This window comes from Ranitomeya imitator, chromosome 3, assembly GCF_032444005.1.
Source record: "Ranitomeya imitator isolate aRanImi1 chromosome 3, aRanImi1.pri, whole genome shotgun sequence".
Taxonomy (NCBI): Eukaryota; Metazoa; Chordata; class Amphibia; order Anura; family Dendrobatidae; genus Ranitomeya; species Ranitomeya imitator.
This window is the reverse complement of record NC_091284.1, coordinates 510,445,260-510,472,311: the sequence shown is the minus strand read 5'-3', so window position 1 is coordinate 510,472,311 and position 27,052 is coordinate 510,445,260. Positions and strand designations below refer to the sequence as shown.

General features: G+C 46.5%; 2 protein-coding genes across 12 annotated transcripts in view; one reads left to right on the top strand and one right to left on the bottom strand.

The window, feature by feature from the left end:
* The window catches only part of TCEANC (transcription elongation factor A N-terminal and central domain containing), a 41,788-nt gene extending 41,362 nt beyond the window's left edge, over positions 1–426 (bottom strand). For 3 of the 11 annotated variants that reach the window (XM_069757678.1, XM_069757682.1, XM_069757673.1), the window contains exon 1: positions 352–415. The gene's annotated coding sequence lies outside the window, so the exon portion shown is untranslated. Of the gene's footprint in view, positions 1–351 lie in introns of all 11 variants that reach the window. The other 8 variants (XM_069757687.1, XM_069757690.1, XM_069757686.1 and 5 more) reach the window with 6 other exon arrangements.
* Positions 427–12,828: 12,402 nt separating this feature from the next.
* Positions 12,829–21,634, top strand: LOC138670398 (uncharacterized). Its single transcript, XM_069757672.1, has 2 exons — positions 12,829–13,055; positions 18,338–21,634. The coding sequence occupies exon 2, from the start codon at positions 19,620–19,622 to the stop codon at positions 21,348–21,350; it is 1,731 nt and encodes a 576-aa protein (XP_069613773.1). The 5' UTR covers positions 12,829–13,055; positions 18,338–19,619; the 3' UTR covers positions 21,351–21,634.
* The last annotated feature ends 5,418 nt before the right edge of the window (positions 21,635–27,052 follow it).

Below are 27,052 nucleotides of genomic sequence, written 5' to 3'. Positions count from 1 at the left end.
ATAACAGATCTGGGAACATTTCCATTATATGACACATGATCGTGCGCCGGCAATGTTTCAAACAAACATTTAATGGGCGAGAAATACTGTAGTAAGAATATTCCCTTAGTGACCTACAAAGACTGCAGAATACAGAGAGCAGGCACTGGCGGTGAAATAGTTACAGGAGGCAGAGAAGAACTGCTGGTGGTGGGGGAGGGGCACGACTGCCCAATAGAGCAGGGGGCCTGGATGCTGCCCTCACCCTGCAGCGCTGCCAGTGGTCACTGCTATCACCAGTCTGCGGAGCATTGTAATAGCAGTGGTATGGGGGCTCAGGGGTGGTCGGAGGTCCCCAGAGGTGCTACTGACCGGCATGTTCCTCCCTGCTGCTTCCTGTTCCCTCAGCCATGATGTCTTCTGGACTCACGTGCTGGGAGCGCCCCTAGTGGAGGCTGGCGTTCTCACAGCACACCCCGCTCCTCTCAGCGAGTGATGGGCAGTCCGGCTCTTTTTGGTGATCCGGTTCTATTTTAAATAAAAATGCGTTTTCCACTGTCAGGGTATGTGCACACGTCAGGATTTTTTCATGACAAAATCCTGAGAATTCTGCCAGAAATCCGCGTTTTTTTTTTTTTTGCGCGGATTTCTCGCGGAATTTGCACGTTTTTTGCGCGAATTTTGCGCTGATTTTTTGCGGAATTTTTGCGGATTTTTTTTTTTACCGGAATGTCCTTTTTGCTTAGAAATCCGCAAAAAATCCGCAAAAAGATAGAGCATGTCCGGATTTTTTGCGGTATGCATTTTTTTTTTTTGTGGAAAAAAACGCATACATCTGCACAAAATATGCGGAATGCATTCTAAATGATAGGATGCATCATTTTAGCGTTTTTTATGCTGATTTATAGCGTTTTTATAGCGAAATTCCGCAAAAAAAAACGCAAAAAATCCTGACGTGTGCACATACCCTCATGGTTCCAGATTTTTGACTGCACAGTGAGATCCTCATTATACACCCCTAAGGGTATGTTTCCACGTGTAGGAAACACTGCGTGTCTGACGCTGCATAGAGACGCAGCGTCAGACACGCAGCGTCCAGATGTTACAGCATAGTGGAGGGGATTTCATGAAATCCCGTCTCCACTATGTGTGGTAACACGCACGCGGCGGCCCTGCGACTCCGGACATGCTGCGCGTCTTTTAAGATCCCAGCATGTCCGTATACCTTGCGGCGACGCTGCGTCGCCACAAGGTAAAACACAGGGCCCTATGGTGGGGTGCGATGATCCCGGATGAGTGCTATGAACACATCCGGCATCATCGCGTCCCAGAAAGGGGGCGGAGCTTAGCGCGGAGCGGGTTTGCCGCTCCGACGAAGCCGCCGGCCATCCTGATCGTGGAAACATACCCTATAAGTATCTAGTGAAGCAGTACACACTGTTTTTAGCATTGCTGTTTCCTCAGATTGTTCGCTCTTGTGAGCAGACCCCTCTGCTACTCGGTTGTAGTTAACGTATTACTTTCTAATATGTGGCGTTTTTTGTACATTGCTGTAGTCGTTCCCTCTTGGACACAATTTATCTGCATCCGTATTTTTTTTGCAAACGCACGGAACTGCATCCTGATCAGGATTTGGTTGGAAATGTCAAATTCTGACTTCTGGGGCAGAGGGGAAACAGGAGAGGGGGAGGGGAGAGATTGGTGACAGTGAAAGGAAAAAAAATGGTTCTCCGAGCCTGCGCAGTATCACATCCACATGCAGATTGGACGCAGGCATCCTGATCCGGGGGCGTCTAACATTGACAATCATATGTTTTTTGGATGCGCTGCCACGTACCAGGATGTCTGCAGATTTGTTTAAGCTATCTAGCGCTGTATGAAATATAAATCTAATATATAAAGCTGAATGTGTGTGTGTATGTATCGCAGCTACAGCCGCAAAATTTTGCACAGTCACACGTCTGGACCCCGAGAGCGTCATAGGCTATGTTGTGAGGCGAAATTTTAACCCCGCGCTTTCCAATTCACCAAACAATTTTGACCCTATCTACATAATGGGGAAAAAGTGAAAGGAAAAGTGTTGGAGGCAAATTGACAGCTGCCAGATGTGAACAAGGGGGACTTAACCCCTTAGTGACAGAGCCAATTTGGTACTTAATGACCGAGCCAATTTTTACAATTCTGACCACTGTCACTTTATGAGGTTATAACTCTGGAACGCTTTAACGGATCCCGCTGATTCTGAGATTGTTTTTTTTTGTGACATATTGTACTTCATGTTAGTGGTAACATTTCTTCAATATTACTTGCGATTATTTATGAAAAAAAACGAAATATGGCGAAAATTTTTAAAATTTTGCAATTTTCAAACTTTGTATTTTTATGTCCTTAAATCAGAGAGATATGTCATGAAAAATAGTTAATAAATAACACTTCCCACATGTCTACTTTACATCAGCACAATTTTGGAACCAAATTTTTTTTATGTTAGGGAGTTATAAGGGTTAAAAGTTGACCAGCAATTTCTCATTTTTACAACACCATTTTTTTTTAGGGACCACATCTCATTTGAAGTCATTTTGAGGGGTCTATATGATAGAAAATAACCAAGTGTGACACCATTCTAAAAACTACACCCCTCAAGGTGCTCAAAACCACATTCAAGAAGTTTATTAACCCTTTACGTGCTTCACAGGAACTGAAACAATGTGGAAGAAAAAAATGAACATTTAACTTTTTTTTGCAAACATTTTAATTCAGAACCATTTTTTTTATTTTCACATGTGTAAAAACAGAAATGTAACCATTAATTTTGTTATGCAATTTCTCCTGAACACGCCAATACCCCATATGTGGGGGTAAACCACTTTTTGGGCGCACAGCAGAGCTTGGAAGTGAAGGAGCGCCGCTTTACTTTTTCAACGTAGAATTGGCTGGAATTGAGATCGGACGCCATGTTGCGTTTGGAGAGCCCCTGATGTGCCTAAACAGTGGAAACCCCCCACAAGTGACCCCATTTTGTAAACTAGACCCCTTAAGGAACTTATTTAGATGTGTGGTGAGAACTTTAAACCCCCAGGTGCTTCACAGAAGTTTGTAAAGTAGAGCCGTGAAAATAAAAAATCAAATTTTTTCTACAAAAATGATCTTTTTGCCCCAAAATTTTTATTTTCACAAGGGTAACAGGAGAAATTAGACCACAAAAGTTGTTGTGCAATTTCTCCTGAGTACGTCAATACCCCATATGTGGGGGTAAACCACTGTTTGGGCGCACCGCAGAGCTTGGAAGAGAAGGAGTGCCGTTTTACTTTTTGAATGTAGAATTGGCTGGAATTGAGATCAGACGCCATGTCGCGTTTGGAGAGCCCCTGATGTGCCTAAACAGTAGAAACCCTCCACAAGTGACCCCATTTTGGAAACTAGACCCCCCATGGAACTTATCTAGATGTGTGGTGAGAACTTTGAATGCCCAAGTGCTTCACAGAAGTTTAGAATGCAGAGTCGTGAAAATAAAAAATATTTTTTTTTCCACAAAAAAGATATTGTAGCCCCCAAGTTTTTATTTTCACAAGGGTAACAGGAGAAATTGGACAGCAATACTTGTTGTCCAATTTATCCCGAGTACGCTGATGCACCATATGTGGGGGTAAACCACTGTTTGGGCGCACAGCAGAGCTCGGAAGGGAAGGAGCGCCGTTTTGGAATGCAGACTTTGATAGAATGGTCTGTGGGCGTTATGTTGCGATTGCAGAGCCCCTGATGTACCTAAACTGTAGAAACCCCCCACAAGTGACCCCATTTTGGAAACTAGACCCCCCAAGGAACTTATCTAGATGTGTGGTGAGAGCTTTGAATGCCCAAGTGCTTCACAGAAGTTTATAATGCAGATTCGTGAAAATAAAAAATATTTTTTTTTCCACAAAAATTTTTTTGTAGCCCCCAAGTTTTTATTTTTACAAGGGTAACAGGAGAAATTGGACCCCAAAAGTTGTTGTCCAATTTATCCGGAGTACGCTGATGCCCCATATGTAGGGGTAACCCACTGTTTGGGCGCACGGCAGAGCTCAGAAGGGAGGGAGCACCATTTGACTTTTTGAGCGCAAAATTGGCTGTCGTGTTTGGAGACCCCCTGATGTACCTAAACAGTGGAAACCCCCCAATTCTAACTCCAACCCTAACCCCAACCCGATCCATAATCCTAATCACAACCCTAACGATAATCACAACCCTTACCCCAAAACAACCCTAATGTCAACCCCAACCATAACCCTAATCAAAACCCTAAATCCAACACACCCCTAATCCTAATCTCAACCCTAACCTCAAACCTAACCCTAATCCCAATACACCCCTAATCCCATCCCTAACCTTAACCCTAATCCCAAACCTATCCCTAATCCCAAGCGTAACCTTAATGCCAACCCTAATCCAAACCCTAACCCTAATCCCAACTCTAACCCTAACTTTAGCCGCAAACCTAGCCCTAACTTTAGCCCCAACCCTAACCCTAACCCTAAATTTAGCCCCAACCCTAACCCTAACTTTAGCTCCAACCCTAACCCTAGCCCTAACTTTAGCCCCAACCCTAACCCTAAGGCTACTTTCACACTTGCGTCATTTGGCATCCGTCGCAATTCGTCGTTTTGGACAAAAAACGGATCCTGCAAATCTGCCCGCAGGATGCGTTTTTTGCCCATAGACTTGTATTGCCGACGGATCGCGACGTGCACTGGATCAGTTGTGTTTTGGTGGACCGTCGGCACAAAAAATCGTTCAATGTAACGTTTTTTTGTACGTCGCATCTGCCATTTCCGACCGCGCATGCGTGGCCGTAACTCTGCCCCCTCCTCCCCAGGACATAGATTGGGCAGCGGATGCGTTGAAACACTGCATCCGCTGCCCACGTTGTGCACAATTTTCACAACGTGCGTCAGTATGTCGGGCCGACGCATTGCGACGGCCCCGTACCGACGCAACTGTGAAAGAAGCCTAACCCTAACCCTAAATTTAGCCCTAACCCTAGCCCTAACCCTAACCCTAGCCCTAACCCTAACCCTAGCCCTAACCCTAATTTTAGCCCAAACTGCTTTCTCCTGCCGGCCGGCAGATGGGGACAGATGGCGGGCGCACTGCGCATGCGCCCGCCATTTTGTTTCCCAAAGAAGACGCCGGCGGGCAGGAGAGGACGCAGGAGGACCCAGGGACACCGGTAAGTGTAATAGGGTCACCGAATTCCCCTATTTCTCTGTCCTCTGATGTGCGATCACATCAGAGGACAGAGAATTACACACTTTTTTTTTTTTGGCGATCGCCGGTAAACAGTTAATTACTGGCGATCGCAAAACAGGGGTTGGTATAACCAACCCTGATCATGTTCTTTGGGGTCTCGGCTACCCCCGGCAGCCGAGACCCCAAAGATCCTCCCGGTGCCGGCCGGCGGGCGCACTGCGCATGCGCCCGCCATTTTTTTGCCGGAAAAAGATGGCGGCGCCCAACGGGAGCCACGAGGAGCACCGGGGGAGACAGGTGAGTATTGGGGGGCTATCTGGGACCCCATTTCTCTGTCCTCTGATGTGCGATCACATCGGAGGACAGAGAAATTAAAAGGGAAATCGCGTTTTTTTTTTTGCGATCGCTGGTAAACGGTTAATTACCGATCGCAAAAGCGAGGTTGGTAAAAAAAACCCCGAATCATGTTCTCTGGGGTCTCGGCTATCAGCCGAGACCCTGGAGAAAATCAGACTCTGGGGGGCGCTATTTACTTTTTCCACAGCGCCGCTAATTAACGGCGCTGTGGTTTAAGTACCCTTAACTGCCGCCGCTAAAAGGCGTATCGGCGGTCGTTAAGGGGTTAAAGAATGGGAGCGATGGCGCCATTGAGTATAGACCATATAGTTGCTAAGGTGGGGCCCCGACATGGGATACTCGCCACACACGGGGATATGAACACACACACAAAATGCGCCACTCACTACCACGTGCTTGAACACATATACCACCCTCAGCACACATTTCACCACACATACACCAACCTCACCACATAAAAGTCAAAACACAAAAGTCGCCATGCGCAAAATTCGCCACATGCAAAACTCGCCACATGCAAAACTAGGCTCACGCAAAACTAGCCACACGTGCAAAACTCGCCACACGCAAAACTTGCACACGTGGAAAAATTGCCACATGCACAAAAGTTGCAACACATGCAAAACTTGCCTCACACAAAACTTGCACATACTCAAAACGCACCACACATAAAACTCGCCACGCGCAAAACTCGCCACGCGCAAAACTTGCTGCACACAACTTGCTACACTAACCTGTCACATGCAACTCGACACCCAAAAAGTTGCTACACGCATGTCGCCACACAAAACTCATCTCACAAAAGTCGCTAAATGCATGTCGCCACATGCAACTCAACACACACAACTTGACACATGAAACTCACCCGAAAACACACACAAGTCTGGTATTATCCTTCAAAATTTAAAATCTGATTAATAAGCAGACAAACTACAAGAGCAACAAATGTACCATATAGGAAATACGGCAGCTGTCAGTCACATGACCTTATGTGTATGTGTGAGCTAATATATACTGCCAGGGGGGAGGGCTTCCTGTTGGCTGGGGATTTATCAGGCTGACAATTTAGCTTACAAATACTGAGGTAAAAATACTGAACAAATAACGTGTGAGCGAGGTCTAATACAGGAGGAGATGACATACAGGTACATACTATATACAGTAGCAGATGACACACAGGTATATACTATATACAGGAGGAGATGACATACAGGTATATACTATATATAGGAGATGACACACAGATATATACTATATACAGGAGATGACATACAGGTATATACTAAATACAGGAGGAGATGACATACAGCAGGTATATACTATTTACAGGGGAGATGACATACAGGTATATATTATATACAGGAGGAGATGACACACGTATATACTACATACAGGAGGAGATGACATACAGGTATATACTATATAAAAGAGGAGATGACACATATGTATATAGAGGAGATGACATACAGCAGGTATATACTATATACAGGGGAGATGACATACAGGTATATACTATATACAGAAGAGATGACATACAGGTTTATACTATAAACAGGAGATGACACATAGGTATTGTTACGCCCACAGGGTGTGACAAGGTAAAGTGGACTCACTAGACCACTGATGGTGCAGTGGCGGCTATATACCCGATACTCAACAGACAGGAGAGTAGATCTCATAAACCAAAAGATATTTATTAACAAAAAGGAAACAGGAGTCAGAGGGAGAGAACCTCTGGATCACAGCACTGTACCACGTAGTGGAGCACCGGGCAAGCTGTACCCCTATACAGGGATTCCCCCGTCACAACACCAGGTGGCCTGAATGCTACGAATCCAGGACCAGAGGACGACCCATACTGACAAACTAGCAACACAGAAGCTCCATGAAATCCAGCAAGGTAGTTTCCACTGGTAGCAGGGTCTGGAGGATTCCGTGAGGAGAGGCAAGACAACCTGGAGTGAGAATCGGAGAGACCAGAGAAGTGCAGAATGGGATTCACCAGAAGAGGACTCTGTGAAAATAGAGATATAAGTAAAGTGCAGAGCACAGCAGAGCATGGCCTGAAGCTGCGGCAACAATCCAAAGAATGAACACATAGCCCAGGCACCTCCCTAAAGGGGAGGGTGCTTTTTATGCACAGAGCATCATAACACAGACGGCCCTAATAGCGAACAGGTGTCCTGCTGTTTCAAGTATGTGCAGGAAGCGGGGCGCGGCTCCTAAGAGCATTTCCAGGAGACCTGCCAAGAGGATGCAGGTTCTTAGCAGAGAAAGAAGCCGCAGATCGTCTGGAGCCACGGACAGGGTGAGTAAGGCTGTGTGATAGGTGTCGGTCTCCCTGCACCGCGGAGACCGAACCTGTGGCTGAGGGCATGACAGTACCCTCCCCCTTACGCCCCCCCTTCTTCAAACCTGTCAGGAACCTTCTAAGAAGAACTGGGGCATTAATGTTCTCCACAGGCTCCAATGATCTCTCCTCAGGACGGTATCCCTTCCAGTCAACCAGAAAGAGGGACCTGCCCCCTCTTTTCTTCATGGCCAGGATGTCCTTCACTTCATAAACATCCTCGGAACCGACAGGAGGAGGAAAATTACCAGGATCCTGGGTGAAGCGGCTGAGGACAACTGGTTTCAGCAGGGATACATGGAAGGAGTTATGGATCTGTAAGGAGGCAGGCAATTTCAAACGATAGCACACATCGTTGATTCGGTGGAGTACTTCAAAAGGACCGATGAAACGAGGAGCCAGCTTATAAGAAGGGACTTTAAGTCGGATGTGCCTGGAAGACAGCCATACCTTATCTCCGGGATGGAAAGGTGGAGGATCCAGACGTCTCTTATCCGCATGTTCCTTGGTTCGAACAGATGCCTGCTCCAGTGAGGTCCTCGTCTCAGTCCAGACTTTTGTGAAGTCCTTGGCCAGGGACTCAGCTGCTGGATTGCTGGAAGCAAGAGGCAGTGGAGTCGGGATCTTAGGATGCTATCCATAAACAATAAAAAATGGGGAGTTAGAGGAGGACTCACCGACATGATTATTGTAGGAAAACTCAGCCCATGGCAGCAGGTCGGCCCAGTCGCTGTGGTGACCATTCACGAAGTGTCGCAGATAGTTGGTGAGGACTTGATTCACTCTCTCCACTTGGCCATTAGATTGTGGGTGATAGGCCGAGGAGAAGTCCAGAGTGACATCCAACAGTTTACAGAGGGACCACCAGAATCGGGAAATGAATTGGACTCCTCTGTCGGAAACAATGTGGAGTGGAAGTCCGTGAAGCCGAAGGACATGCTGAATGAAGAGCTTTGCGAGTTTAGGAGCGGAAGGAAGACCAGACAATGGAGTGAAATGTCCCATCTTGGAGAACCGGTCTACAACAACCCAGATTACTGTACAACTGGATGATGCTGGCAGATCTGTGATGAAATCCATGGCAATGTGTTGCCAGGGAGCAGACGGAATCGGGAGAGGGAGGAGGTGACCGGCTGGCAGTTTCTTGGGTGTTTTATTACGAGCACAGGAGGAACAGGCTGCAACAAAGTTCAGAACATCTTGGCGCAAAGTGGACCACCAGTAGTGTCGAGAAATTAGTTGTAACGTCTTCTTTTGACCAGCGTGTCCGGCAAGCTTAGAAGAATGACCCAGTGTAAAACTCGCTTCTTGTCTCTTTCAGTTACAAGGGTCTTACCGGGAGGGAGTTGCGACAGCCTGACTGGAGCCACCGTGATCATCTTGGACGGTTCAATGATATGCTGAAGCTCCTCTTCAAGGTCGTCAGACAAGAAGGACCTGGAAAGCGCATCGGCTTTGATATTCTTCTCTGCAGGACGGAAATGGAGAGAGAAATTGAACCGAGCAAAGAACAATGACCAACGAGCCTGGCGAGGATTGAGTCTTTGAGCAGACTGAAGATAGGACAGATTCTTATGATCAGTGTAAATGATGACTTGATGAACTGCGCCTTCAAGCAGATATCGCCATTCCTCTAAGGCTAACTTAATTGCTAGTAACTCTCTATCACCAATTGAGTAGTTACGTTCACAGGGTGTAAATGCCTTGGAGAAGAAACCACAGGTCACCATCTTACCAGTAGGCAGTTTTTGTGTGAGGACTGCTCCGGATCCGGATGACGAAGCGTCCACTTCAAGGAAAAACTGTTTGTTGATCATAGGCCGATGAAGAGCTGGTGCGGTTGAGAAGGCTTGTTTGAGGGAGGCGAAAGCTGATTCGGCCTCAGGAGTCCAATCCTTTGGTTTGGCTCCTTTACAAGTCAGGGCAGTGAGTGGTCTTACCAGAGAGGAGAATTGTGGAATGAATTGCTGATAGTAGTTGGCGAATCCTAGGAACCGCTGAATGGCCTTGATTCCCTCAGGTTTTGGCCACTTTAACACGGCAGAAACCTTCTCTGGATCCATCTCGAGACCTGTATCGGAAATAATATAGCCAAGAAAGGGTAAAGACCTCCGTTCAAACAGACATTTCTCAAACTTTGCGTAGAAAAGATTCTCCCTCAATCTTTGAAGAATGAGACGAACATTCCTCCTGTGAGTTGGTAAGTCGGGAGAAAACACCAGGATGTCATCCAGATACACCACCACACAAACATAAAGCAGGTCACGAAATACATCATTGACAAACTCCTGAAAAACGGCGGGAGCATTGCTTAACCCGAAAGGCATGACTAGATATTCGTAATGACCATCTCGCGTGTTGAAGGCGGTTTTCCACTCATCCCCGGATCGTATCCTGATGAGGTTGTAAGCCCCACGGAGATCCAACTTGGTGAAAATCCTGGAACCTCGAAGCCGATCAAAGAGCTCAGGAATTAAGGGAAGTGGGTATCTGTTCTTTACTGTTATTTGTTTGAGACCACGGTAGTCGATGCATGGGCGAAGAGACCCATCTTTCTTCTTGACGAAGAAGAACCCAGCTCCAGCTGGGGAGGAGGACTTCTGGATAAACCCTCGAGCCAAATTCTCCTTGATGTAATCGGACATGGCTTGAGTCTCAGTAGGAGAAAGAGGGTTGATCCTACCTCGAGGCGGAGTAGATCGATGGGGCAATCGTAAGGCCTGTGCGGTGGAAGTGTCTCGGCTTCCCTCTTGTTGAATACATCTGCGAAGGACCAGTAGGCAGACGGTAGCCCGGGTAAAGCTGCCGGAGGCCGTGGGGTAGAACCAGGCCGTACTGGTATGAGGCAGTGTTCGTGACAAGACTGACCCCATCGAAGGACATCTCCAGACCGCCAATCCAGAACAGGTTCGTGGAGGCGCAGCCACGGAAGACCTTGAAGGAATGGTGGAGAAAGATTCGGTAACACATAGAAGGTAATCTTTTCCCTGTGTAGTGCTCCGATTTGAAGCTCCACCTCTTCGGTGATACCGATAATGGCATCTTTCAGGGGTCTACCATCTACGGAGATGATGCGCCAGGACCGCTGCAGTGGAACAATTGGAATCCCGAACTGCCTGGCCACAGCTTGCTGGATGAAATTTCCACCAGATCCAGAGTCCAGATAGGCCGTCTCGGAGAACCGCACCTTCCCGAAGATAACCTGTATGGATATGGTTAACGGGAGAGAAGAGTCATTCTCACCTAGGGAGGTCTCCCTTACCTGTCCTAGGCGGAAGAGTTCTTCTGACCTCTCAGTTCCACTGCATTGACCGGAAGTGGAGCGTCCACCATAACGATATGGATTCCTAGTGGGAATTTCCTCCTGCTGATTCCTCTTCACCCTCACGCGGTCAAGCTCCATGGGCACATCCTTAAAGACCGGAGCAGGACACGGAAACCGAGGTTTCGGTGAAGAAGACGCTGGATGAGGAAATTGCTTCTCGAGAAGCCTCTCTCTGGAGCGCTGCTGAAGACGCATGTCAATCCGAATGGCGAGGGATATGAGATCATCCAGGGTCTCGGGTAGGTCCCTGCCTGCCAATTCGTCCTTGACTCTTCCAGACAACCCTCGCCGGAAGACTCCGACCAGGGGCTCATTGGTCCACTGGAGCTCCGAAGCCAAGGTACGGAAACGGATGGGATACTGACTGACAGAGAGAGAGCCCTGTTGCAAATCAAAGAGAGACTCCATGGCAGATGTGACACGACCAGGCTCATCAAATATCTTGCGGAACGTGTCCAAGAATACCTGCAGATCAGACACAATGGGATCATTCCGCTCCATTAGGGGGTTGAACCAAGCTAAAGCCTCTCCCTCCAGATGAGAGGCAAGGAAAGCCACCTTGGCCATGTCTGTCAGAAAATGCTGAGGCAAAAAACGAAAATGCAGCAAGCATAGGTTAAGAAATCCTCTGCACAACTTGGGGTCACCATAGTAACGAGGAGGTTTGCAGAGACGAGGAGGACAGTCTCTCATGGTGGGCTCAAGCGTAGGATGCTGTACCTTAGTTAACCGGTCATCCACAGAGGTCATGTAGTCCAACAAGCGGGCCTGCGTCTCATGTTGGCGATTGAATTCCAGACGGAGCTCTGCTAGCTGGGTCACGTTGGTGGACTCGGTAGCCTGTAGAGTAGATAAGCGGGTATCCAGAGTTTGCATGAAGGAAACTAGCTGATCCTGGCTTTGACAAAGCGCAGCTAGCTCTCTCTGGACTGAGAATCGGGTATCAGCGGAGTCCATGGCCTGGGCTAACTGTTAAGCCCACAGGGTGTGACAAGGTAAAGTGGACTCACTAGACCACTGATGGTGCAGTGGCGGCTATATACCCGATACTCAACAGACAGGAGAGTAGATCTCATAAACCAAAAGATATTTATTAACAAAAAGGAAACAGGAGTCAGAGGGAGAGAACCTCTGGATCACAGCACTGTACCACGTAGTGGAGCACCGGGCAAGGTGTACCCCTATACAGGGATTCCCCCGTCACAACACCAGGTGGCCTGAATGCTACGAATCCAGGACCAGAGGACGACCAATACTGACAAACTAGCAACACAGTAGAATACTTGGGCCAGCTGGTGGGGACAATCCCAGAAGCTCCATGAAATCCAGCAAGGTAGTTTCCACTGGTAGCAGGGTCTGGAGGATTCCGTGAGGAGAGGCAAGACAACCTGGAGTGAGAACCGGAGAGACCAGAGAAGTCCAGAATGGGATTCACCAGAAGAGGACTCTGTGAAAATAGAGATATAAGTAAAGTGCAGAGCACAGCAGAGCATGGCCTGAAGCTGCGGCAACAATCCAAAGAATGAACACATAGCCCAGGCACCTCCCTAAAGGGGAGGGTGCTTTTTATGCACAGAGCATCATAACACAGACGGCCCTAATAGCGAACAGGTGTCCTGCTGTTTCAAGTATGTGCAGGAAGCGGGGCGCGGCTCCTAAGAGCATTTCCAGGAGACCTGCCAAGAGGATGCAGGTTCTTAGCAGAGAAAGAAGCCGCAGATCGTCTGGAGCCACGGACAGGGTGAGTAAGGCTGTGTGATAGGTGCCGGTCTCCCTGCACAGCGGAGACCGAACCTGCGGCTGAGGGCATGACAGGTATATACAATATACAGGAGGAGATGACATACAGCAGGTATATACTATTTACAGGGGAGATGACATACAGGTGTATACTTTATACAGGGGAGATGACATACAGGAGATGACATACAGGTGTATACTATATATAAGGGAGATGAAAAACATGTATATACTGAGGGGAAAATGAGAGTTGTGAGGTGAAAATGAGAGGTGTGAGGTGAAAATGAAAAGGTGTGAGTGCAAAATGAGAGGAATGAGGGAAAATAGTGGAGTGATCGGAAAATGACACGTGAGATCGAAATGACAAGTTAGGGGGAATGAGAGGAGTGAGGGGGAAAATGAGAGGTGTGAGGGAGAAAATGAGAGATGTGAGGGGGAAAATGAAAGATGTGAGGGGGAAAATGAGAAGCGTGATGGGAAAATAAGAGAAGTGAGCTGCTATAACTAACCAAAGATATTTACTATACCCAGGCAACGCCGGGCTCTTCAGCTAGTATATATATATGTGTGTCTCACTGACATATCTACTATATAATTGTCTAAGGGTCACTTCTGTCTTTCTGTCTGTCTGTTCTTCTTTCTGTCACGGATATTAATTGGTCGCGACCTCTGTCTGTCATGGAATCCAAGTCGCTGATTGGTCGTGGCAAAATGCCCACAACCATTGCCACGACCAATCAGCGACGGGCGCAGTCTGGCGGCAACATTGCCGCTCCTTCCTCCCTGAAGACAGTGCTCGCTCCGTACTCCCCTCCAGTCAGCGCTCACACAGGGTTAATGGCAGCGCTAATGGACCGCGTTATGCCGCGGTGTAACGCACTCCATTAATGCTGCTATTAACCCTGTGTGACCAAATTTTTACTATTGATGCTATTAAGATCTAATGTTAAAAATAATTAAAAAATAAAAAATCGTTATATACTCACCGTCCACCGCCTTTCCCGCTCCTCACGTTGCTCCGATGACCGCTCCATGCAAGCGGCAGGTTCCGGTGGTAAGAATGGTATGTGACAAGGACCTACCATTACGTCATGGTCATGTGACCACGACGTCATCACAGGTCCCGTGAGAAAGACCTGCCATGACGTCACGGTCATGTGACCGCAACGTCATCACAGGTCCTGCGCCCATACCAACCCTGGGACCGGAAGCTGCCGCGTGCACCGCACACAAGCGCCAGAACTACAACGGGCTCTTCGGAGGGTGAGTATATGTTTATTTTTTATTTTAAGTCTGTATACTACGTGGCTCTGTGCTGTATACTACGTCGCTGGGCAATATACTACGTGGCTGGGCAATATACTACGTGACTGGGCAATATACTCCGTCGCTGTGCAATATACTACGCGGCTGGGCAATACTCTACGTGGCTGGGCAATATACTACGTGGCTGGGCAATATATTACGTGACTGGGCAATATACTATGTGACTGGTCAATATATTACATGACCGGGCAATATACTACGTGACTGGGCAATATATTACGTGACTGGGCAATATACTACATAGCTGGGCAATATACTACGTGACTGGGCAATATACTACGTGACTGGGCAATATACTACGTGACTGGGCAATATACTACGTGACTGGGCAATATACTACGTAGCTGGGCAATATACTACGCAGCTGGGCAATATACTACGTAACTGGGCAATATACTATGTAGCTGGGCAATATACTACGTGACTGGGCAATATACTACGTGGCTGTTCAATATATTATGTGGCTGGGCAATATACTACGTCGCTGGGCAATATACTACATGGCTGGGCAATATACTACGTGGCTGTGCAATATACTACGTGACTGGGCAATATACTAAGTGACTGGGCAATATACTACGTGACTGGGCAATATACTACGTGACTGGGCAATATACTACGTGGCTGGGCAATATACTACGTGACTGGGCAATATACTACATGACTGGGCAATATACTACATAGCTGGGCAATATACTACGTGACTGGGCAATATACTACGTGACTGGGCAATATACTACGTGACTGGGCAATATACTACGTAGCTGGGCAATATACTACTTGGCTGGGCAATATACTACGTGACTGGGCAATATACTACGTGGCTGTGCAATATACTACGTGACTGGGCAATATACTAAGTGACTGGGCAATATACTACGTGACTGGGCAATATACTACGTGACTGGGCAATATACTACGTGGCTGGGCAATATACTACGTGACTGGGCAATATACTACATGACTGGGCAATATACTACATAGCTGGGCAATATACTACGTGACTGGGCAATATACTACGTGACTGGGCAATATACTACGTGACTGGGCAATATACTACGTAGCTGGGCAATATACTACTTGGCTGGGCAATATACTACGTGACTGGGCAATATAGTACGTGACTGGGTAATATAGTACGTGACTGGGCAATATAGTACGTGACTGGGCAATATACTATGTAGCTGGGCAATATACTACGTGACTGTGCAATATACTACGTGGCTGTGCAATATACTATGTGGCTGGGCAATATACTAGGTCACTGGGCAATATACTACGTGGCTGGGCAATATACTACGTGGCTGGGCAATACACTACGTGACTGGGCAATATACTACGTGACTGGGCAATATACTATGTGCCTGGGCAATATACTACGTGACTGTGCAATATACTACGTGACTGGGCAATATACTACGTGACTGGGCAATATACTATGTGCCTGGGCAATATACTATGTGACTGGGCAATATACTATGTGCCTGGGCAATATACTACGTGACTGTGCAATCTATTATGTGACTGGGCAATATACTATGTGACTGGGCAATATACTACGTGACAGGGCAATATACTATGTGACTGGGCAATATACTACGTGACTGGGCAATATACTACGTGACTGGGCAATATACTATGTGCCTGGGCAATATACTACGTGACTGTGCAATATACTACGTGACTGGGCAATATACTATGTGACTGGGCAATATACTATGTGACTGGGCAATATACTACGTGACTGGGCAATATACTACGTGACTGGGCAATATACTACATGGCTGGGCAATATACTACATGGCTGGGCAATATACTACATCACTGGGCAATATACTATGTAGCTGGGCAATATAGTACATGACTGGGCAATATACTATGTCGCTGTGCAATATACTACGTGGCTAGGCAATATACTATGTCACTGAGGAATATACTACGTCGCTGTGCAATATACTACGTGGCTGGGCAATATACTACGTGGCTGGGCAATATACTATGTGACTGGGCAATATACTACATGGCTGGGCAATATACTACGTGACTGGGCAATATACTATGTGACTGGGCAATATACTATGTGACTGGGCAATATACTACGTGACTGGGCAATATACTACGTGACTGGGCAATATACTACATGGCTGGGCAATATACTACATGGCTGGGCAATATACTACATCACTGGGCAATATACTATGTAGCTGGGCAATATACTACATGACTGGGCAATATACTATGTCGCTGTGCAATATACTACGTGGCTGGGCAATATACTACGTGGCTGGGCAATATACTATGTGCCTTGGCAATATACTACGTAACTGTGCAATATACTACGTGACTGGGCAATATACTATGTGACTGGGCAATATACTACGTGACTGGGCAATATACTACGTGGCTGGGCAATATACTATGTGACTGGGCAATATACTACGTGACTGGGCAATATACTACGTGGCTGGGCAATATACTACATCACTGGGCAATATACTATGTAGCTGGGCAATATAGTACATGACTGGGCAATATACTATGTCGCTGTGCAATATACTACGTGGCTAGGCAATATACTATGTCACTGAGGAATATACTACGTCGCTGTGCAATATACTACGTGGCTGGGCAATATACTACGTGACTGGGCAATATACTACGTGGCTGGGCAATATACTACGTCGCTGTGCAATATACTACGTGGCTGGGCAATATACTACTTCGCTGGGCAATATACTGCGTGGCTGGGCAATATACTATGTGGGCTGTGCAATATACTACGTGGACATGCATATTCTAGAATACCCGATGCGTTAGAATCGGGCCACCATCTAGTATATATATATATATATATATATATACATATATATATATAGATAGATAGACTGTATATATGTTTTCACAAATATTTGAGCCCATGGATCCATTATATGTCCATTTTGCAAGGTTGCGAGAAAAAAATGCAGTACGGATGCTATGCGGATTACATACGGAGGATGACATGCATAAAATACGCAGCCACACCCTGCCTATGGATGACATACGGATCACTGTTTAGGGAACATTTCTGCGTATTACGCCTATAAAAAACAGACCGTATTTCCCTACGCTAAATGTGACCCTGGCCTTAAAATAACAAAGGAGTGGCTTCAGAACAACTCTGTGACCATTCTTGACTGGCCCAGCCAGAGCTCTGACCTAAACCCAATTGAGCATCTCTGGTGAGAGCTGAAAATGGCTGCCCACCAACGTTCACCATCCAACCTGATGGAACTGGAAAGGATCTGCATGGAAAAATGGCAAAGGATCCCCAAATCCAGGTGTGAAAAACTTGCTGCATCATTCCCAAGAAGACTCATGGCTGTACTAGCTCAAAAGGCTGCTTCTAATCAATACTGACCAAAGGGTCTGAATACTTATGACCATGTGATATTTCAGTTTTTCTTCTTTAATAAATTTGCAAAAATTTTGACACTTCTATCTTTTTCAGTCAAGAAAGGGTGCAGAGTGTACATTAATGAGAAAAAAAATGAATTTTTTTGAACTTACCAAATGGCTGCAATGAAACAAAGAGTGAAAAATTTAAAGGGGTCTGAATACTTTCTGTATCCACTGTATGTAAAGTATGAAGAGAGAGACAGACCCCAAACTACACATGGAGGGCATGTAGAGACAGACAGACCCCATACTGTCAACTCCATGTCCCCCGGCCCCTCCACATCTACCCGCTCCTCCTCCAAATCCTACATCATGTAAATAATCCAATCAAAATACAAAAAAAAATACTTTACCCTGAACAAATTCCAAGAAAGCTTTTTATTGTTTGGTAGTACTACATGTAGGGAAAAACATACTAAAAGTTTACCAAGATAGGGTTACCTCAAAGGGTCCAAATGTGACGTCAAAGAATATGGCCGCCAAAGCTGTAAAATGTTAAATGCGACTCTCCTTTCAGTGTCTATCATATTTCTTTTACAATTACTACTACTATTATATTTATTATTTAACGATTTATTTATCTTCTTTTACAGAGCTGAGAATGATGGAAAGTCAAGAAACTTGCCCCTTATGCAGCCATGAAGTAGAAGATGACGGAGAAAGAGTGGTGATTGGTGCGAAAGGAGCTGAAGGGATCAATAAAGCCAGTATTGAGAAAGGCGTTAGCACTGTGTTAGCTGCTGAAGCAGTGGTGCACAAGAGATGTCGTATGAACTACATAAACAAGAAGCAAATAGACTTGCATAACAAAGCTACTTCCGTTCATAGTACCCAAGAGAGGTACACGGGAGTCTACTGGATCCTATGATAGCAAGACGCAGTGTTTGTTCTGTGGACATGAAGTGATGAAGACAAGATCTAGTAGTGATTTTGATGACTATAGCTTTGTTAAAACGGATGGATTTGTAAGGTCCATCATGTCACATTGCAAACAGCATAATGATGACTGGGCAATCACCATTCAAGGGAGAATCGCGTACTTTGGGAAGGACTTACATGCTGCAGACTCTGTATCATCGTTCATGTGACATTAACTTTCGGACAAATTACGGAATTCCTATGCGTCATGGTGGTGGATCTACTACAAAGAAACCGCGGAAGGTAGGGAGGCCGATGAACATGGACCAAGAGCAAGCGTTCTTGAGAATGTGTACATTTCTCGAGGACAACGATGAAGAGCAACTGCAGTTCATGGCCATCTCCTCCTTGATCAGTGTCTTACTCAGCAAGTTGCAGACAAAGTACTTTGCGACCATCCCGGTTTTGCAGACCTGTTGCAAGAACTTGAGCAGTTGTATGCTCGGACACTGACAGGGGAGAGTGACTTGAATTTGGTCATCACTTCTACCTGCCTTAGTGAAATTGTCCACCTCTTGTCCACCAAAATAAACGGATTATCCGCTCACTCTCGCACCAGTAAACTCTGGCTGAATTACCAACAGATGGTTGGAATTGCAAGGGAGCTTATTGAGGCCGATCGTACAGGATCCTGGCTGATGCACCTTCATGCTGTAGCCGAATGTTTGCCCATTCTTCCAGCTGCTGGGCATGGGAACTATTTGAAGGCCGCCTCCCTTTACCTCCAGTCAATGACCACTCTAGAAGATGATATGCCATCAGTCTTCCATAGATTTATGAATGGCTTGCATGTTGTAAGGCGGACTGATCAGTACTGGGCAGGCCTGGGTTGCGACCTAGTCATCAAGCAAGCTCTGATGCACTCCCTAAAAACTGCAGGAGGACTCACCAGAGGAAGTGGAATGTCCGAACATCAGAGGGCCTTGTGGACTGTGCCAGTGTCCTCTTCCTACGGTGATGCAATGCAGGGTTTCATTCGCCAGAGCTTTGTCACCAGTGAGCTACACAAGGAGGCAAGAACGTCAAGGACGAGAAGAGATCGTGAAGACCTGGAGAAATGCAGATAAACTCAAGACCTTTTCACCTTTCTCTGATGAAGTGTCTCTTCGCAACATTATCACTGGTGTCAATGCAAATAAGGATGTGACTGTCCATAACCTGTTTACCATTGGCAGAGAAATAGTTGCAACAATGGAGGGTCAATCACTGTTTTCAGTTAAGTACAAGCGGTCAATGAAAGCCAAGACCCTGGCATCCAGTGAGGCTATTGACGTTGCTAAGGACAAAACAATAGAACCCGCTGTTTTGTTCCAAAGGTTTCTTATGGTGTCTCAAACTGCTGATCATTCCCTTGATGAGGTGATGGTCTATGAACTTTCACCATACCCACCATCCCTCTTTGAGGCAAAACATCTCTTATGCAAACCAAACAAAGCACAACTGATGGCTGCTATAAAAGAACAGAGTTCAGATGACGCTGTACTCAAGGGTGTACCAGAATTGGAACATTATGTTCTTGACGGAGGTTCTCTACTCCATCGACTGAAGTGGTCAGAAGGAAAGACATATTGTTCAATCGCTGAAGACTATGCATCTTTCACACTAAAGCACTATGGTAAGGGTATGATAGAATTTGATGGTTACATTGGAGAACCAAACACTAAGGACCTTACCCATCAGCGACGGTGCAAAAAACGAACAAGTAACAAAGTGAACATTGCTGAAGGAATGAAATTTGTCGGGAAAAAGGAGGACTTCCTTTCGAATGTGGAGAATAAACAGTCTCTTATCAATCTCGTTTCACAGCGCATGAATGACAGAGGTTGCCATGTAATGCAATCAGAGGGGGATGCAGATGTGGAGATTGTTAAGGCAGCAGTGTCAATGTCATCCAACAAAAGTACTAGTCTCATTGGCGAAGATACAGATCTTTTGGTGTTGCTACTTCATCACGCGTCAACCAGCGATGGCAACAAGCTTTGTTTCTACTCGGATAAAGGGAGCCCTGCAACAGTATACGACATTAAGGTTATGAAGAAGTTCCTGGGAAACCATGTCTGCAGCAGTCTTCTGTTCCTTCATGCATTCATGGGTTGTGATACCACTTCCGCGGTTTTTGGAATCGGAAAAAAACTCAGTCTACACAAGGTTTTAAAGGGAGACTCGGTCTTAAATAGCTGTGCTAAAATCTTTTCCACACCTAACAAAAACAGAGCTGAGATTGAAGACGCTGGGTGTAAAGCGATGGTAGCATTGTTCGGGGGCAAACCTGGAGACAATCTGTCTGCAATGAGGTATTCTACTCTCTGCAAAAAAGTTGGTTCAGCCAAACTCTTTGTTACACCTGAACGACTGCCACCGACATCCTCTGCAACGAAGTATCATGCCCTTCGGAGTTACCTCCAAGTGATGCTTTGGATGGACAATGGTGAGGCCATGGACACTACTGAATGGGGATGGGAATTGCAGAACAACAGTCTAGTTCCAGTGATGATGGATACTTCACCCGCGCCAGAAACACTTCTGAAAATAATTCACTGCAATTGTTCTTGTGGTTGTAGTACACTTCGGTGCACTTGCAAAAGACACGGACTTACCTGTTCACGGGTATGCGGACCATGTCAAGAAGGGCATTGTGACAATATGAGTGAGGAAGCAGTGTCTGATGATGAAAATAGTGACTATTGACCTGACATGCTTATTCAATGATGAAGTAGGTCTTAAAATGCACTGTGTATTAATTCTATAATTTCCAGAAATGTACATATATGTCATGACGTCATTGATGACGTCATGACCTCGCCTGTCCATGTAGTTAGTATAAAACTTTGTATAAAAATTGCTATATGAAAATATATAGTATACAAAATGCAAACTCTTCTGTAACCAAAGCTACAGCTTTGAATTAGGGAAATATTCGTTATTTTTAGTGCGATGGCTGTCATCGTCTTATGATGTCATAGTTAGGACTTTTGTGGTGATCAATTTTTGGAAAACTTTTAATATGTTGCTCCCCACATATAATAGTAATAAAAAAAATCATAGAACGCTTTCTTGGAATTTGTTCTGGGTCAAACCGTATTTTGACTGGACTAAAGTGAATAAATATTAACAGATTTTGAATCCAAAAATTGCCCACTGACTGATGGGATGTCAAAAAATGGATTTCAAGCACTCCCAGCAGACACAGGGCAGCCAGGAATAATTGCAATTTGTTGTTCTTCCTCCATTCCCTTTTGCATTCCGGTGAGTGTTTTTTCAGGATAAATATAAAGGACATGAGACAATTGGTACCACAGTTTCTGCTTCAGTAGATGATACGCATCTCTCATCAGCTTCAAATAACAGATCTCTAAGTAACCCAGTCTCAAGTTTAACTGCTACATGATATATTCTGTCACAGATTTACATTGCTTGTACAGACGCTCCAACATATGCAGCATTGAATTCTAGTGTGTTGCGAGTTTGCAAATCAGGCGGTTCTCTGACAGACCATTGTTGTTTTGCTAGCAGGGTGTGATTGTCCACGTAAGAACAGTTGAAATGAACTGACATTTTCCTGGGCATGACCACCACTTTCCTGAAACCTCTTTATTCCTGAAAGAAACGTTGCACAACTAAATTCATGATGTGTTCCATGCAGGTAGCTTGAGTTCCTTTTCTCGTCTCGTCTGTTAAGGTACCGTCACACTTTAGCGACGCTGCAGCGATACCGACAACGATCCGGATCGCTGCAGCGTCGCTGTTTGGTCGCTGGGGAGCTGTCACACAGACAGCTCTCCAGCGACCAACGATCCCGAGGTCCCCGGTAACCAGGGTAAACATCGGGTAACTAAGCGCAGGGCCGCGCTTAGTAACCCGATGTTTACCCTGGTTACCAGCGTAAAAAAACAAACAGTACATACTTACATTCAGCTGTCTGTCCCTTGCCGTCTGCTTCCTGCACTGACTGCTGGCCGTAAAGTGAAAGCAGAGCACAGCCACAGCGGTGACTCACCGCTGTGTGACTCTCCGCTGTGCTGTGCTTTCAATTTCACTTTACGACCAGCAGTCAGTGCAGGAGCAGACGGCAAGGGACAGACAGCTGAATGTAAGTATGTACTGTTTGTTTTTTTACGCTGGTAACCAGGGTAAACATTGGGTTACTAAGCGCGGCCCTGCGCTTAGTTACCCGATGTTTACCCTGGTTACCAGCGAAGACATCGCTGAATCGGCGTCACACACGCCGATTCAGCGATGTCAGCGGGACCTCAACGATCAAAAAATGGCCCAGGCCATTCCGACACGACCAGCGATCTCACAGCAGGGGCCTGATCGCTGGTACGTGTCACACATAGCGAGATCGCTACTGAGATCGCTGTTGCGTCACAAAACTCAGCGATCTCGCTAGCGATCTCGCTGTGTTAAGGCAAGCAGAATGTTTCTGACCTTTTCGCTCACTACAATTTCCAGCAGCAGTTCATGCATAACCATCAATCATGCGAGTTGTTGCTTAATATACAGCAGCAACTCATCTGCTGTATGTCTTTTCTCATCCATGCTTTCAAGCTGTAAAACCAATGTTTCAGTGCTTTATCTTGCATGAACAAAAAAAATGGTTATTGTGTGGACTCAATACTGTGCCCTGTGCCTTTTCAGTATGGCATCATGTCTGTTGAGCAAGAATACTGTGCCCTGTGCCTTTTCAGCATGGCATCATGTCTGTTGAGCAAGATCCGTTAAAGGGGTAGGAGAGGTCAGATAATTACTGCCTTGCGGTGGAAAGAGATATATCTCCCAGTCACGGCGGATTCACCACCTGTATCGGTTGTGATTGCTGCATTGCTACCACTAAAAATGTTCACCCTGTGAGCTGGGAAGCTCATGTGTTGTCTCTGCCCAGGATCGTACTTGCCAACTGGAGAATTCTCTGGTGGGCCCAGGCACTGACACCAGCTGACATACTGTCCAGCAGCTGCCTAAGGCCCTCACTGCTCTAGGGGCCAGTGGCTGCTGGGCCCCTGAATCAAGGGGGCCCACCCTGTGCCAGTGGAGAAGCAGGAGTGACGCCTGTCCCGGCTGCTAAAGAGAAATTAATATTCACGCTTCTCCACACGCCCGAGAGCGTGGAAAGGAGTGAATGCCATTTCACTTTAATAGCGGACAGTGTTAGCCACAATCTGCAGCTAACACTGCCCGCATGTAAAGCCCCAGCACCGCACCACTCTCTCACACACACATAAAGCACCACACCACATACACGCATGCACGCAGACTGACACACAGCACCACTTACCTCTTGCAGCCCATACCGGCATCCTGCTTCCTGCCCTGCGCTTACTCTCTGAGACAGCGCAGCTGGATGATGTCATCATTCAGCACGCGGCTGTTTCAGACAGAAAGCTGCCAGCGAAAAAGAGGCTGCCGGGATCTGCTGCGAGAGGTGAGTGGTGCTGTGTGTCTGTCTGCGTGCGTGTGTGTTTGTGGTGCTATGCGGTGCATTGTGTGTGAGAGTGGTGTGGTGGTGTGTGTGTGTGTGTGAGTGAGAGAGAGAGTGGTGCAGTGGTGTGTGTGAGTAAGCGAGAGTGGTGTGTGTTTGTGTGTGTATGTGACGCCCCGGGGTCCTGGCCATCACAGTGGCATTGTTTTCCCCACGGGGAGAGTGATGTCACGCTTGGAGGCGATGACTTTCACCTGGTAAATCTCACATACAACACTTTCACACTCCAGGCCAGAAGCGGGAGCTCTGAACCCAGATTCATGGTGAACTCCCCTTGATATATTCTGGCTGGAGGGGAAGTTAGAGCAGTCAGTCTGTCAGAGGACAGGGACGAGAGCAGACGGGCAGTGAGTGCCAGAAAGTCTGAGGGGACTGTGCAGTCCTACGTACTGCAGCTCCTGGAAGAACAGATTAAGAAAGACGAACAGATTGTGGTAGAGCTTGCAGGAGGGACAAAAATCACAGGAGAATAACGCCAGAGGAACAGAGCTGAGAAGTGGCTACCTCCCTGGCTAGTGCAGATTCCGGTAGCCGGAAGACCATGGCCTTGCTGAACTATATAGTGGCATAGCAGAAACCGGCAGGACAGCTGGATTGTAGATCACCTGTCCGCATCGATACCCAGGACACACAGTGAAAGCTATAGGGCCCAGGTCGTGAAAAAGAACCTGTAAAAAGGCCCAGTTCACCTGTCATACAGGTTGTGTCCTAACCTTTATGGGGGATAGAGAGGAACTGTGAGGACCTTATTTGAAGCCTTAGGCAGTAAGGAATCACATCACCATGGCACTTTGAGCAAGGCTTTGATCTCCACCTGGTGAGAGGACTCTGGAGTTGCCTCTGAGCCGGCCGGACCCTGCCTGTCCTGTTGTCTGGTGCCCTGGACTGCGGTTGCCTGAAGCCTACAGTAAACCAGGTAAAGACATTGCAAACCTGTGTCCTCGTTCTTCATCGCACCATTCAACATCTTCACCTGCACATGGTAGCCCTGGGGGCCTGTTGTGAATTCTGCTTTTGGGCTCCCTCCGGTGGTTGTAGGTGGTAATGCAGTTGTCCCTGGATTGAAGTCCTGGTCAGGTGTATCTGCTGATTACAGTTCTGACTGGGGTATTTAGGTGTGCAGGATTCATTAGTCCTTGCCAGTTGTCCATGGTTGTTGGGAGGTGTTGGACCTCTGTCTGGTTCCTCCTGCCTTGCTGCCAAATCAGCAAAGATAAGTGTCTGGTTTTGTTTCTGTGGCACACATGCTGTGTGCTTGATAATTCAGTGCTATTCATTTGTTTTTTCTTGTCCAGCTTAGATTGTGTCAGTATTTTCTCAGTCTTGTTGGATTCTCAGGAGTTGCAGATATATGTTCCACGTCTTTAGTTAGATGGTGGAATTTTTTGTATTATCTGCTGTGGATATTTTTGGAATGGTTTTAATACTGACCGCTTAGTATTCTGTCTTATCCTTTCCTATTTAGCTAGAGTGGCCTCTTTTGCTAAATCCTGTTTTCTGCCTGCGTGTGTCTTTCCTCTCCTACTCACAGTCAATATTTGTGGGGGGCTGCCTATCCTTTGGGGTTCTGCTCTGAGGCAAGGTAGAATTCCTATTTCCATCTATAGGGGTTTTTAGTCCTCCGGCTGTGTCGAGGTGTCTAGGGTTTGTTAGGCACACCCCACGGCTACTTCTAGTTGCGGTGTTAGTTCAGGATTTGCGGTCAGTACGGTTTCCACCTACTCCAGAGAAAGTTTCATGCGGCTCCAAGGTCACCGGATCATAACAGTACAACTGGCCAATAATGAGTTAAATGCATCTCAGAAGAAGGGAAGAAGGGTGTTGAGCCATTTTTATTTCTGCAGTCTGCTTTGTCTTCTCTTCCCTCTTTTTCTCTGGGTGGCTGAGGAGTCTTGTGCTAGCATGGATGTTCAGGAATTAGCTTCTCGTGTAGACCAGCTTGCTGCTAGGGTACAGGGTATTTCTGATTATATTGTTCAGACTCCTGTTTTAGAGCCGAAGATTCCTACTCCTGATTTGTTTTTTGGTGACAGGTCCAAATTTTTGAGTTTTAAAAACAACTGTAAACTGTTTTTTGCTCTGAGACCTCGATCCTCCAATGATTCCATTCAGCAGGTTAAAATCGTCATCTCCCTGCTGCGTGGCGATCCACAGGATTGGGCATTTTCCCTGGAATCTGGGAATCCGGCTTTGCTTAATGTAGACTCCTTTTTTCAGGCTTTAGGATTATTATATGATGAACCGAATTCTGTGGATCAAGCGGAGAAGACCTTATTGGCCCTGTCTCAGGGTCAAGAGGCGGCAGAATTGTATTGTCAGAAATTTAGAAAATGGTCTGTGTTGACTAAATGGAATGATGATGCTTTGGCGGCAATTTTCAGAAAGGGTCTTTCTGAATCCGTTAAAGATGTAATGGTGGGGTTTCCCACGCCTTTCGGTCTGAGTGATTCTATGTCTCTGGCCATTCAGATTGACCGGCGCTTGCGGGAGCGCAGAACTGTGCGCGCTGTGGCGTTGTCCTCAGAGCAGATTCCTGAGCCAATGCAGTGTGATAGGATTCTGTCTAGAACGGAACGACAAGGATTCAGACGTCAGAATAGGTTGTGTTATTATTGTGGCGACGCTTCTCATGTCATTTCAGTCTGCCCTAAGCGGACAAAGAGGATCGCCAGTTCATTTACCATCAGTACTGTACAACCTAAATTTCTGTTATCTGTGTCCTTGATCTGCTCATTGTCATCATTTTCTGTCATGGCGTTTGTGGATTCAGGCGCCGCCTTGAACTTAATGGACTTTGAGTTTGCCAGGCGTTGTGGTTTTCCCTTGCAGCCTTTGCAGAACCCTATTCCTTTAAGGGGCATTGATGCTACACCTTTGGCTAAAAATAAGCCCCAGTTTTGCACACAGGTGA

Coding starts and splice junctions, on each gene's coding strand:
- LOC138670398 (XM_069757672.1), top strand. CDS start 19,620: ATGCAATGCAGGGTTTCATTCGCCAGAGCTTTGTCACCAGTGAGCTAC.